Source organism: Megalops cyprinoides, chromosome 7, assembly GCF_013368585.1.
Source record: "Megalops cyprinoides isolate fMegCyp1 chromosome 7, fMegCyp1.pri, whole genome shotgun sequence".
NCBI classification, from domain to species: Eukaryota; Metazoa; Chordata; class Actinopteri; order Elopiformes; family Megalopidae; genus Megalops; species Megalops cyprinoides.
In genome coordinates, this window is record NC_050589.1 from 1,456,698 (window position 1) to 1,469,204 (window position 12,507).

The following is a 12,507-nucleotide window of genomic DNA, read 5'->3' on the forward strand; positions in this document are numbered from 1 at the left end:
AGAGAGAGAGAGGGAGGGAGAGAGAGCGTGTGAGTGGGAGAGGGAGAGGGAGAGTGTGAGCGGGAGAGGGAGAGGGAGAGAGAGAGAGTGTGTGAGGGAGAGAGAGAGAGCGTATGAGCGGGAGAGAGAGAGAGCGTGTGAGCGGGAGAGGGAGAGAGAGAGGAAAAGGAGAGTGCTGTCAGAGGAGCTCTGGATTGGCTGAGCAGGAGGGGAGCGGCAGGGAGAGGGAGAGCAGGGCCACAGCAGCGTGCAGCTCGGAGGGGAGAGAAGAGGCAACGGCGACCGCGAGCGTGTGGAGCGCTGCGCCCTCATCGGCTCTGATCACTGAACCGGGCCCTGGGCACTGCCCCAGGCTTCCACTCCACACCGCAGCCTCCTCTGCGGACCACGCTCAGACCGGGTTCTCCTGACCGCGCTCAGACCGGGTTCTCCTGACCGCGCTCAGACCGGGTTCTCCTGACCGCGCTCAGACCGGGTTCTCCTGACCGCGCTCAGACCGGGTTCTCCTGACCGCGCTCAGACCGGGTTCTCCTGACCGCGCTCAGACCGGGTTCTCCTGACCGCGCTCAGACCGGGTTCTCCTGACCGCGTTCAGACCGGGTTCTCCTGACCGCGTTCAGACCGGGTTCTCCTGACCGCGCTCAGACCGGGTTCTCCTGACCGCGTTCAGACCGGGTTCTCCTGACCGCGTTCAGACCGGGTTCTCCTGACCGCGCTCAGACCGGGTTCTCCTGACTGCGCTCTCACTGTACATCTCCAGCCATGAACTACCTGCGCCGCCGCCTCTCTGACAGCACCTTCATGTCCAACCTGCCCAACGGGTACCTGAGCGACCTGCAGAGGCCGGATCCCCAGCCGCCTCCTCCCGGATCCGGCCCCGCCACGTCCCCCCAGCCGGCCCCAGCGTCCGGATCCAGCTTCTTTAGCTCCATCACCAACGTGGTGAAGCAGACGGTGGCGTCGGCAGGCCTGGTGGAGCAGGTGAGCCCCCCGGAGGGCCCGGCCGTGTCACCGAGCCAGGACACGCAGGCCGAGGGCTTGCCCAACCAGGAGAAACGGGCGGCCAAGTCGCCCAGCCAGGACGAGCAGGCGGAGGTGAAGCGGGCGGGGGCGCCGCCTGGCCAGGCGGAGCAGGGGGGCGTGTCGGTGGGCCCGGGGAAACGGGCGGCTGCATCGGTGATGCCTGCAAAGCGACCAGCCGTGTCGGCGGAGCAGGTGAAGCAGGCCCCCGTCACACAGCCCAAGAAGTTTAAGATCTTGCTGGTGATCGACGAGCCGCAGCAGGACTGGTGAGTGCAGCCAAATGCATCGCTTTACTGAACACAGCGCTTTACTGAACACAGATCTGTACCCTACACAGCGCTTTACTGAACACAGCTCTGTACCCTACACAGCGCTTTACTGAACACAGCGCTTTACTGAACACAGAGCTTTACTGAACACAGAGCTTTACTGAACACAGCGCTTTACTGAACACAGCTCTGTACCCTACACAGCGCTTTACTGAACACAGCTCTGTACCCTACACAGCGCTTTACTGAACGTACTTCCTGTCTGTGGCGGCTGTGAGAGATGACCACTGTCAGAGGGGAGTAGCAGCAGGGCCTCAGCACCGCGGACAGCAGCTCCCTCTCCCTCTCTCCCTCTCCCTCTTTCTCTCCCTCTTTCTCTCTCTCTCTCTCTTTCTCTCTCTCTCTTCTGCTGCAAGAGGCTCTGGGGGGCAGCACTCATTCGTAGGAAAACGCGGCCGTGGACCAAATGTAAGCGAGTCTTTTCATCAGTGAGAGGCAGCTCACAAGCCTCGTGCACAGTGCGAGTGAGCCGCCGTGCAGCGCAGCGTGTACGCCGCAGCTCTCCCGTTTACTTAGCCATGCACATTTGCACGAGGACTTTACCCTTCACACGCCAGCAACGCAACGATGGCTCATTTCACACAGGTGCGGAGGACCGACGAGCTGCTCCTCTCGTTACACGAGGGTCGTTCCCCACGACGCTCTGAGCCAGGCTGTCAGTCCAGCGAGGGGAGGGGGTGTGGAGCACTCCCCTTCCCCTTACATATGCACAGTTTGGTGGATGTGATTTTCTCAGGGAATAAATGTGCACTTTAGTTCACAGAACGCGGGGTCACATCACACTAATGATGACAGGTGAAATCATCTGCTCAGGATAGGTATTCGATGTTCTATTCGTTTGGGTTTTTTTATCGTTTTACTCGTTGATGTTGTGAGCACACTGTGTGCCGAACACAGGCATTCAGCAGGTACCCCTGACTGAAATTAGGAGTGACAGTGATCAGAGCAAGCTCCTGCCTCTTCCCTCAGAGTGAGGTCTGTGGCTTGTTATTATTGTTGATTGTATGATTTAGTAACTGTAAAGAGAAAAGTCAGGGCTTTGGCACGTCTGAACACAAGACTTGCAGGAATTCGGTTTTTTGATTTGAATGAAACTGAAACTTCGGAGACTGTGCTGGAGTAGGAGAGTCAGAGACATTTTCCCGTCTCCGTGACAACTTCATCTGTCATGCGCTCCTTCGTTTAAGCTTGCACGCTCTCACTGTACTGAGATCAGTATCTGCGGCTGTTTTTATCATTCAGAGAATGTTTAATGCCAAACTCACATGCCTGTGTCACAGCAAAAGCCCCAGGAAGAGCTGCTCTGCAAACCATTAAAATGCTACAGTGCAAACAGAAATACATCTAAACCCCCCAGGGCTCTCTGAGGGGGTTTCCTCAGAACAGGGAAGAATTATTCATATTTTCCAGACCCCAGTATGCATGTGCCAGAGACAGAGAGAATCCAAATGCGTGCGTGCATGCGTGCGTGTGTGCGTGCATGAATGCATGTGTGTATGCGTGTGTGTGTGTGTGCGTGTGTGTGTGTGCATGCGCGGTGCGTGTGTGTATTGGGGTGTGCATGCGTGTGTGCGTGTGCTTCTCACCTCCATAATCCCATTGAAAGGAGCAGCTCTAATCACGTTGAAAGATATCATTTGCATGCAGCAGATGCAGCTGGTTGCCCACACACCTGAACGATGATAATCAGCTTCATAGGAGGATCAGGTGAACCTGCCATCAGAGCTGCCCGGGAACACAGATCTCACCTCACAGTTCACCCACGTAGCCGCGGCTGACAAAGAGTAACATCAGCACTGCGTCTCTCATCCATTTCAAGGGTCTCAGAGCGCTTCTCACTGATGGCCTCCACCTGGCTCATCCAAGGCAGCCATTTTGTAACAGAGAACTCACTGTGCATCAGCTGAGAAAGACGGATTTATTGAGGCAATTAAAGCCGGAGGTGATTTGGGGGTGACTCTGAGAGCCGGAGGAGGAATGTGGCCAGCACACTTGGGGAACCCCCTGTTTGTTCTGTCTGAGTGGGATCGGTAAAGATCCAGGACCTCAGGACTTCGGTTTAATGCCGCAGCTCAATTAAAGATGCATGTCAGCAGCCGTGTGCATGGATGTGCATCTGTGTGCGTGTGGACTGTAAAGCAGAAAGCCATTCTGACAGGAGCGAAAAGCTCTCCTCTTGCTAACTGCCAGAGAAGCCATGAACCCAGCAATGGCACCATGAGCAGAATCATTTAGTGCTGTAGTTCAGGGCTTTGCTCCCTCGCCAGTCTTTCCTCCTCTTCTTCTACTTATCAGACAAAGAAACCGTCACGCAGTCACCTCTCCGTCACCAGGCGTTTGATTAGGGCTGGCAGCTTCTTTAATACAGAATCTCCCCATTCCTCCATCGCAACCACCTGGCTGCTGATTAGTTATGAGAGTCGTATCATGCCTTCTGCCAAGCAGCTCAGGTTCCAGCCATCTATAGGAAATGTAGTCTTTATGTTGTGCATTTGTAGTTCCATTGGCAAAATGGCTGGCATCTCTTAAAGGAGCAACTCCTCTTCCAGGATCCAAACACTTGGCATGTCACACTGGTACCCCTGCTTCTAAACCCAAATATGGGAGCCATTATCATTGTGCCAAGTCCATGACCTGCGGTCTGGACACATTTTATGTGCCTTTTGTGCTTTGTTTGTGCGCAGCCTAACATGCTAGGCTAACTTTGCAGTTCCAACATTGAAAATAATGCTCTGGGACTTTTTAAAGAATGCCTTTTCTGGGGAAGGCTGCGCTCCACTGCCAGCCCCAAGCACTCTCCCCTCCTGCTCTGCCCCCTCCTGCTGTCTGTCCCCTCGGTCAGCCTTCCTGCCCTGTGAGTCAGATGCCCTGTGGGGCAGACCCAGCGACGCCTCACAGAAAGGCCTGTCCTCTGGGGTAACACCCACACACTCAGCACACGCAGCTGGAACCCTACACTGCAGTGACTCTGTCCTCTGGGGTAACACCCACACACTCAGCACACACAGCTGGAACCCTACACTGCAGTGACTCTGTCCTCCGGTAAAGCCAGTTGGGATAAGCTTGTCTCAGACATAAGGGAATAAAAAGCTGTGATATCTGGAGTGTGTAAGATGGAGGTGCTGACACAGCCAAACGGCAGCCATTTAAACCCCAGAGCCTCCCAGTCAGGGACAGTGACGCATGGTTGTCAGGGACAGTGACGCATGGTTGTCAGGGACAGCGACGCATGGTTGTCAGGGACAGTGACGCATGGTTGTCAGGGACAGTGACACATGGTTGTCAGGGACAGCGACGCATGGTTGTCAGGGACAGCGATGCATGGTTGTCAGGGACAGCGACGCATGGTTGTCAGGGACACTGGTCGCAGTAGCTGCTGTGTCTCACCATATGCATGCAGTTGATCAGCATGGCTGATCTGAAACATTAAACTCTCACCAAGCTAATTCCACAGATAATAATAAGGAATGACACACAGCCCAAAAGAACATCTCATGTAGCAAACGAGAGAAAGTTATTATTAAAAATGTAAAATACACGCCCCAGTTGGCTCAGACTGTAAAGGCTCTGAGGAAAGGCTCCGTGTCTGGGTTCAAAACCGGCCGTGTCATTTACCCATGTCAGCAGAACAAATTCTCTCCTCCGGGGACAAAGTTAGGTAGGTCAGCCATGGTCCCCTCATCTCTCCGCTTGGATTCGTTTGGGTGCCCGAGATACACAAATATCATGTCCTCTGTTGTTTGCTACATGGTGCATTGTGGGACTTGTAGTATCTAAAATGGTGGTGGTAGGCGTGTGTGTGTGCATAGGAGGATTGTGTGAGGGGAACTGTTCAACTGTAGACCACAGGAGTTGGGGTAAAAAGGGGGAAAATGCAAAAGATATACAAATAAAAAATATATAAATATATAAAATGAATATAAATGTCAAAAATGTATAAAACACAGTTCCAAAAATGTTGGCAATATGTTTGGAAACACTGTAATATCAAATTATTTGAAATATGTCATGAGCATAAACATGCTGCATTTTAATAGGTATGCCATTGAATGACTTGATCTTTGACCCAGTTCAGCAGCTGGTGTCTCCTGTGGTGATTTCGGGCGATTACTCTCTGGGGAGGCCGCTTGCCCTGCTGCCCAGCCCGGCACAGCGAGGGGGTTTGGGGTTTAGGATGTTCCTCTCTCGGAGGCTTGGTGTGAGGGAGCGTGGTGTGAGGGAGCGTGGTGTGAGGGAGTGTTTAGAGGCAGGGACAGAATGTTCCCCGCACAGTAATCACAGTTCTGTCTCTTTTCACTGCACAATCATTTCTCCCTCGCTCTCTCTACCTAGGTTGCCATGGCAGCCATGCAGAAGGCTCCACCCCCCCCTCATCACTGATCTAATGAGTGTGTTTATTGGCACTCTCTGTGTGGGGCTGAAGCCACACCGGGATGGTGTGGCTTTGATGCCACACTCTCGCGCTGGGCCCGGTATTATTGGGTAATTGGCGGTAATTTTACTGGAATTATTTTGCTGTGAGCATTTATCCCCACGCTCAGCCTTTTAAAGGACCTGACGCTCCTTATCCCCCCGGGAGGACGCTGCCTCACTCAGTCACTGCCATAGAGGAACATCAGAGACTCAGGGACAGCCTCACGCCGCTGACCCCTGACACTGCGAGAACATTTCATCTCCTCTCAGCCCCGTCCACGAGTCTCAGCAGGGATCTCACTCCCACACCCACTGTCACTGGCCCGGGTAACAGATCCCACTGCTCCTCTGAGCCATGTTTATACCGCCTCTTGCTTTACTCTGTCCACATGTGGGGCCACATGTCATCTGACATTAATAAGGAAATATACATGTAAAATATTCTGCATATAAAGGAGGATCTCACTCTGGCAACCCTGACCAACCCAGCAATGAAGGCAGACTGTGCTGTAAGCTTACACCTCATAGAGAAACAGCGTGTCGTGAAGGAGAGGATAGAGTGTTGCGTAGCAGAGCTCAGTGCGTGGTTAGCTGAGCTTAGTGCATAGTGACCCCCAAATGCTGCCCCCACACCCTCTATCCCCCAGCAGAGGGTTTCCCTGCAGGGAAGGGGACTTACCCTCCTCCTGCATGGTGATCTGCCCCTACACCTCTGACTCTGCTCTGACTCCCCCACCCTTCCACTCTCCCGTACAGATACACATTTCTGCTACCAACCTGGAGGAAATATCTGGCATCAGACGTCATGTGCGTGATGTCAGAGCTCCCCTTTTGTCCTCAATGGGGTGTGTCCTGGAACAGCACCTCCCCTTATGGGGTGTGTCCTGGAACAGCACCTCCCCTTATGGGGTGTGTCCTGGAACTGCACCTCCCATCAGGGGTGTGTCCTGGAACAGCACCTCCCATCAGGGGTGTGTCCTGGAACAGCTTCAGCCTAATCTGCCTTTGGCTGTAATGCTGGCGATGGAGGAGAGGATGGGGGAGGGTTTCTGTCCTCAACAGATTAAACAGTGATGACTCTGCAGATCTGCAGCGATGGGCCAGGGATGGAGCAGAGTGATGAGTCAGAGATCAAACAATGTGAGATGAGTCACAGAGGGCCGCCAGATTGGGCGGGACGGAGAGGCGAACGTGAGGCGACAGGGATGTTCCAGACCGAGGGCTCTGCTCCCAGCAGGACACGCTCTGGACACAGGGCCAGACAGAAGCACCCTCTCCTGCGGTGCCAGACACACAGCTGTCTGCCTGGGTTACCATACTGAAAAAGCCCCCAGCAGCAAGAGGGGTTCAGCTGAGTGTGTAAGTTAGTAAGAAAAGTAATTAGTAAGATTTCTCTCCGCTTTACGGCTTTGCTGACCCCTCACCCTGCCCGTTAATGAGGAATCAGTGCCTGTCGTTTTCCAATCAGAGCTAAACGAATCCCGATACTCATCCATTCCTGCAATCCCTCTGCTCAGGGCGGAGCTGAGAGGACAGTCAGAGAGAGTAGACAATAAAATCCAACCCATCCGTACTTCAGATAGTCCAACCCACCTGTAGATTAGGCAGCCTGACACACCTCTAGATTACACACTCAAACACATCTGTAGATCACACAATTATATTTAAGTATGTCCCAAATCTTATTTTTTCTGACTAGCAAATATTGCCAAGGATGAGCTGCAGACAAACCACTGAATGTGATTCACAAAATCACTTACAGGAGAATCACTTTATAACAGTACTCTGCGAAACAGAACAAATTGCTTTAAATGTTGGACCACTTTACAGAATGGCCCAAGTTACCAATTTACTGGTAGATTTGATTATGGTTGATCTTTACACAGCCAGACAGAGCCATTACAATGATCATCCTTTTGCCTAAATGCATTTTGAATATTCAAATATGCAATGATTATTTTTTCCTACGCCTAAATTAATCCAGTCTGCCATTCATGACATATTGCATTTGCGCATGGTAGATGCGTGATGAGGGCGTGTAATATGAGCACCTGCGGGGTCTCTCTGAACGCTCGGTGTCGTGATCTGGCCTCGGAAGGGAGATAAATCTCTTCCTCCGCCCGCCAGAGCAGCACAGAGGGTTCTGTAGAATGGGAATGTGAGAGGCAGTATGAAAGAGTTCTCTGCTTTCCCCGGGCGCCGTGGAGACAGAGAGAGCGTTTCACTGTCAGATGGACATTAATCAGGGACTAAAGCCTTGCCATTGGGTGGGGGTACCCGGAGAGAGGGGGCTGCGCTGCTCGGGTTCGCTGGCCCTTACTGGGGTGTGGAGGGGCTGGGGGGGAGTCACGAGATAATTGGTTAGATGTAGATGATGTATTGCCCTCACCTCTGGTGAAAAATCACATCCGTAATTTCTGCATTTGAGATTTCTAGCTTGTGTGAGACCATTTAATTAAAAGATGATTGGTTTTAATATTGCAAAATTATTTAATGCAATAGTTCATGAATAATAAAATCCCAATTTAAAAAAGGTCTGATTTAGTGTCTCCAATATCCAGGGACTTTCCCTTAATCACTGTCAGAGGCTGCTTAAATGCTTTGGCTTTGTTTGAAGACGGAAGGTTTAGTGATGTCAGAAGGCAGTGGCCCTCTGCCCTGCTCCAGCCCCCCTGATCTCTGCTGGAGAGGCCGCAGACAGGGAGAGTTAGGCAGAATCAGGCTGCCTTTCAGATCGCTGTGCCTCAGGGCCGAGGCAGCAGCGGCCGGCTCACGGAAGTGACCGAATTCACCAGATACACCACACAAAACAGGGCAGCTGTTATTGCTACTTACTGTGAATTGTATGACAATCATAATGTGCTTATTCCTTGGCCCTTAAGTTGTGATCAGGTGCTATGTTTGAAATGTATTTGCTAAAAGCATCTAAACATACATTTTAATCTCAGTTCATCACCACTCGATCCGTGTCACAGCAGCAGCTAAGCATCACAGACTGATTATCACATCCTGTCCAGCTCTGAGAATACAGCCCAGCAACACATCCAGACAGCCCTTCTAAGAGAACTACACATCACACAGCCCTGCGAATATCCCCACAGACAGCCCCTCTCCAAAATCTCACCCACGTCTCTCACACACAGACTGGCCCCAGGACACTTTCCTGCCGCTGATTGGATAATTCCTCAGGGATTCACAAGCCTCTGTGACCTTTCCCACATAGCCATCAATTCTTTATGACACACATTTCATAATTACAACGATCATCCTCGCCACAGGTCGGGAAATCAAACACTCCTGCATATGCTGTAGCAATATCGCTGTCTTATAATCATATATAATAATTAAAGATGGCAGTTTAATGATTCCTTTTGGCCAGTCTTGCTCAGTATCACAGCAGGACTTAGCCTGTTTAATATGAATATAAATTTTCCATTCTAAGAGAACTGCCAAAGAAGGCAAACGCCTTCTGGAATAACAGAGCTGCCAATCCCTCCTGCTACTACAGAACAACCATACCCACTGAACACTTCTGAACAATTCTCTCACTGATGTCGCAATGGGCAAATTCTGCCTGCCTTTAAATTATTCATTGTATAATCCAAATACACACTTTCTAAATATCACCTATACTGTACTACCAAGTACATTTATCCATAAATAGGTTGCATGACTGAGTGACAATGATTGATATTTTGCAATGTATTTTGCCTGTTTTCTCATGTTAAACGACATTCCTTACCTTTTGTGTTTCACCTGTGAAATCGCAGATCACCTGTGTGCATCATCTATCTGGATGTGCTGAGAGCAGAGCTCTGCTACTTGGAATGAAATGGTGCTGAAATGGTCCTACCATTCTGCCTTAAATGCAACACAGCCTGCTGTGGCATTCTTCCAGATGTGCCTAAAGGTATCCCACACCTGGATTTTAGCTCACTGCTGAGCCACGAAGCATGGTCTAGCCATGCCCCACACCCGAAACAAATTTTAAATTTAGAGGGATCTGATTGGCCGTTGTGTCTCTCTGGTGCTGCTAAATCTGACAATGTTTTCAAAGAGAGGAAAGGGTTAGTTTCAAAACAGTTAGTACTCTGGTTTTAACACACCTCTGTAGAAAATGAATTAATGATTAATTAATTGATTGAATTGAATAGCCCTGCTCAAACGGAATGTGTTTGAGCAGAAACTGCGAGCTGGTCTCTGATATTCAGCTCACATTGCACTGGCTCTCCTGCTTGGTCTCCCCCCCCCCGACTTCGTTTGTCCTCTGTGTTACAGGGACGGGCATTCCTCTCCCCCCCCTCCCCTCCTCCCTTTCTCTCACTCCCTCTCCTTCACCCTCTCATTCTCTCTCTCTCTCTTGCTCTCTTTCCTTCACCCTCTCATTCTCCCTCTCCCTCGCTCTCTCTGCGGGCGGAAACTGGCCTTCTCATGACCGCATAATCGATAAAAACACTCTGCTCTGGGCCTCCGGGAAGCTGGTCGTTATGGAGAGAATCTGAACCTGCACGTGTCTCCAATAATGTGTTTACCTTCCTCCCTGCTTATAGGGCCTGTAACTGATCTGCTGCTCCAGGTCCCACTTCAGATGCATTAAAAACAGAAGCTGATGGGTAAATAGAGGGATGATTTTACCATCATCTATGTGGTCCTGTCTTGTATCTGAGCGTAGGCTTAGCCAGGGAGAAAACTCCTCCTGTCTGCACACAGATACGAATCCAGATGTTTCTGTGATGCTGCGAGATCAAAGAGAATTATGTGAGAGTCATGCATTTTGTTCCTCGGCCTTACGAACCTTTTCGCTTTCGGGGAAAATGTGCTCTTAAAGGCTGTCTCGGTGTACCCACTGCTACAATGATGCCACACAGATTTGATTCAGGTGTAAAAGCACAGATGCATTCACTACGACCCGCCTTGTCACTCAGAAGTTCATTAAAAAACTGAACCGCATCGACTTTCCGGGTTTTCCTGAAGGGCAGACTGTAATGACAGCATTGGCTGCTGCTCCGGGCCTAAGAGGCTGCTGTTGCTAAGCGATGTGATCAGGGGCCTTGGTGTGACACAGCCACTGAACACACACCACACTGGACATCAGACCTGCACCATCGCACAGAGCGGCATGTGCTGTCTGCAAACACCAATCAGATGCAGCCGTTAGACGACACAACGATCAAACGAAAGATGCAAGGCCACTGTTCAGGCTGGCTTGCACTGAGGCCTGACCGTTTGCAGTTTTTATGTGAAATAGGATAAAGACACACCTTCACATCTTTGATTGCTTTCAAAGTTGCTCTCAGACTGCCTGGAGCAACCTCTGTGTTTTCCTGGAGCAGAACCACAGATCGATAGATTGATATATTTTAGTACAAGTTAAAAAAAAGCAGGACACTGGAGCTTCATCAAACAACTGCATGGATGATGGATTGGGTCAGCAGCACTGAGCCCACACACACAGGGGTTCCCGAAAGCTGCAGCACACCCATCAACTTCAGCACTCATTGCAAACACAGCCGATCCATCTGGAGAACGCTAACGGCTCCGGGCAAAAAAAGCAATATCCCTCTAAGTGCACCTGTTCCCTTGGCCGTCCGGAGAGGCCCGTTCTGCAGGATGGATGCTGTGGCAAAGCCCTCAGGCGGCTGATTGGCTCAGGGCTCTTTCCTGGGGAACCTGGAGGAGGCAGAGAGCGGAGGCGTGGTCCCTCAGCGCTCGGTCTGTCATTAGAGTCAGCTGCGTCTGCTGGAGCTTCTTCATGCTAATCTCCGTCAGATGACGGAGAGAGTGAGCAGCCACCAGGATAAAGAGGGCAATCTCACTCACGGCAGCAGAAAGGATAAAAGACACACGTAATAGTTTTAAAATGCCTTTCATGCATCACAGAGGCAATTCAGTATCAGACTGTTCATCAGCCCCTATAAGTGCTGCGATACATATTGAATGAGTTAGGGAGGGAGAGAGAGAGAGAGGGAGAGAGAGAGGGAGGGAGAGAGAGAGAGGGAGAGCGAAGGCAACAGCTGCGGTCATTGTTTTTAGTGAAGACAGCTACAGCAGCTGTTTTGTCCGCAGTGAGGCTGCAGATTCCGTGTGTAACGCAGTAAAGCTGCAGATTCCGTGTGTATCGCAGTGAGGCTGCAGATTCCGTGTGTATCGCAGTGAGGCTGCAGATTCCGTGTGTATCGCAGTGAGGCTGCAGATTCCGTGTGTATCGCAGTAAAGCTGCAGATTCTGTGTGTATCGCAGTAAAGCTGCAGATTCCGTGTGTATCGCAGTGAGGCTGCAGATTCCGTGTGTATCGCAGTGAGGCTGCAGATTCCGTGTGTATCGCAGTAAAGCTGCAGATTCTGTGTGTATCGCAGTAAAGCTGCAGATTCCGTGTGTATCGCAGTGAGGCTGCAGATTCTGTGTGTATCGCAGTGAGGCTGCAGATTCCGTGTGTATCGCAGTGAGGCTGCAGATTCCGTGTGTATCGCAGTGAGGCTGCAGATTCCGTGTGTATCGCAGTGAGGCTGCAGATTCCGTGTGTATCGCAGTAAAGCTGCAGATTCTGTGTGTATCGCAGTAAAGCTGCAGATTCCGTGTGTATCGCAGTGAGGCTGCAGATTCCGTGTGTATCGCAGTGAGGCTGCAGATTCCGTGTGTATCGCAGTAAAGCTGCAGATTCTGTGTGTATCGCAGTAAAGCTGCAGATTCCGTGTGTATCGCAGCGAGGCTGCAGATTCTGTGTGTATCGCAGTGAGGCTGC

At 51.1% G+C, this 12,507-nt stretch overlaps 1 protein-coding gene across 1 annotated transcript in view; it reads left to right on the plus strand.

Moving 5' to 3' along the window:
* Positions 1-123: 123 nt before the first annotated feature.
* Positions 124-12,507, plus strand: part of syn2a (synapsin IIa) — a 25,091-nt gene continuing 12,707 nt past the window's right edge. The window contains exon 1 of the mRNA XM_036532653.1: positions 124-1,289. Within this exon, the coding sequence (XP_036388546.1) occupies positions 763-1,289 (527 nt within the window). The 5' untranslated portion in view covers positions 124-762. The remainder of the gene's footprint in view (positions 1,290-12,507) is intronic.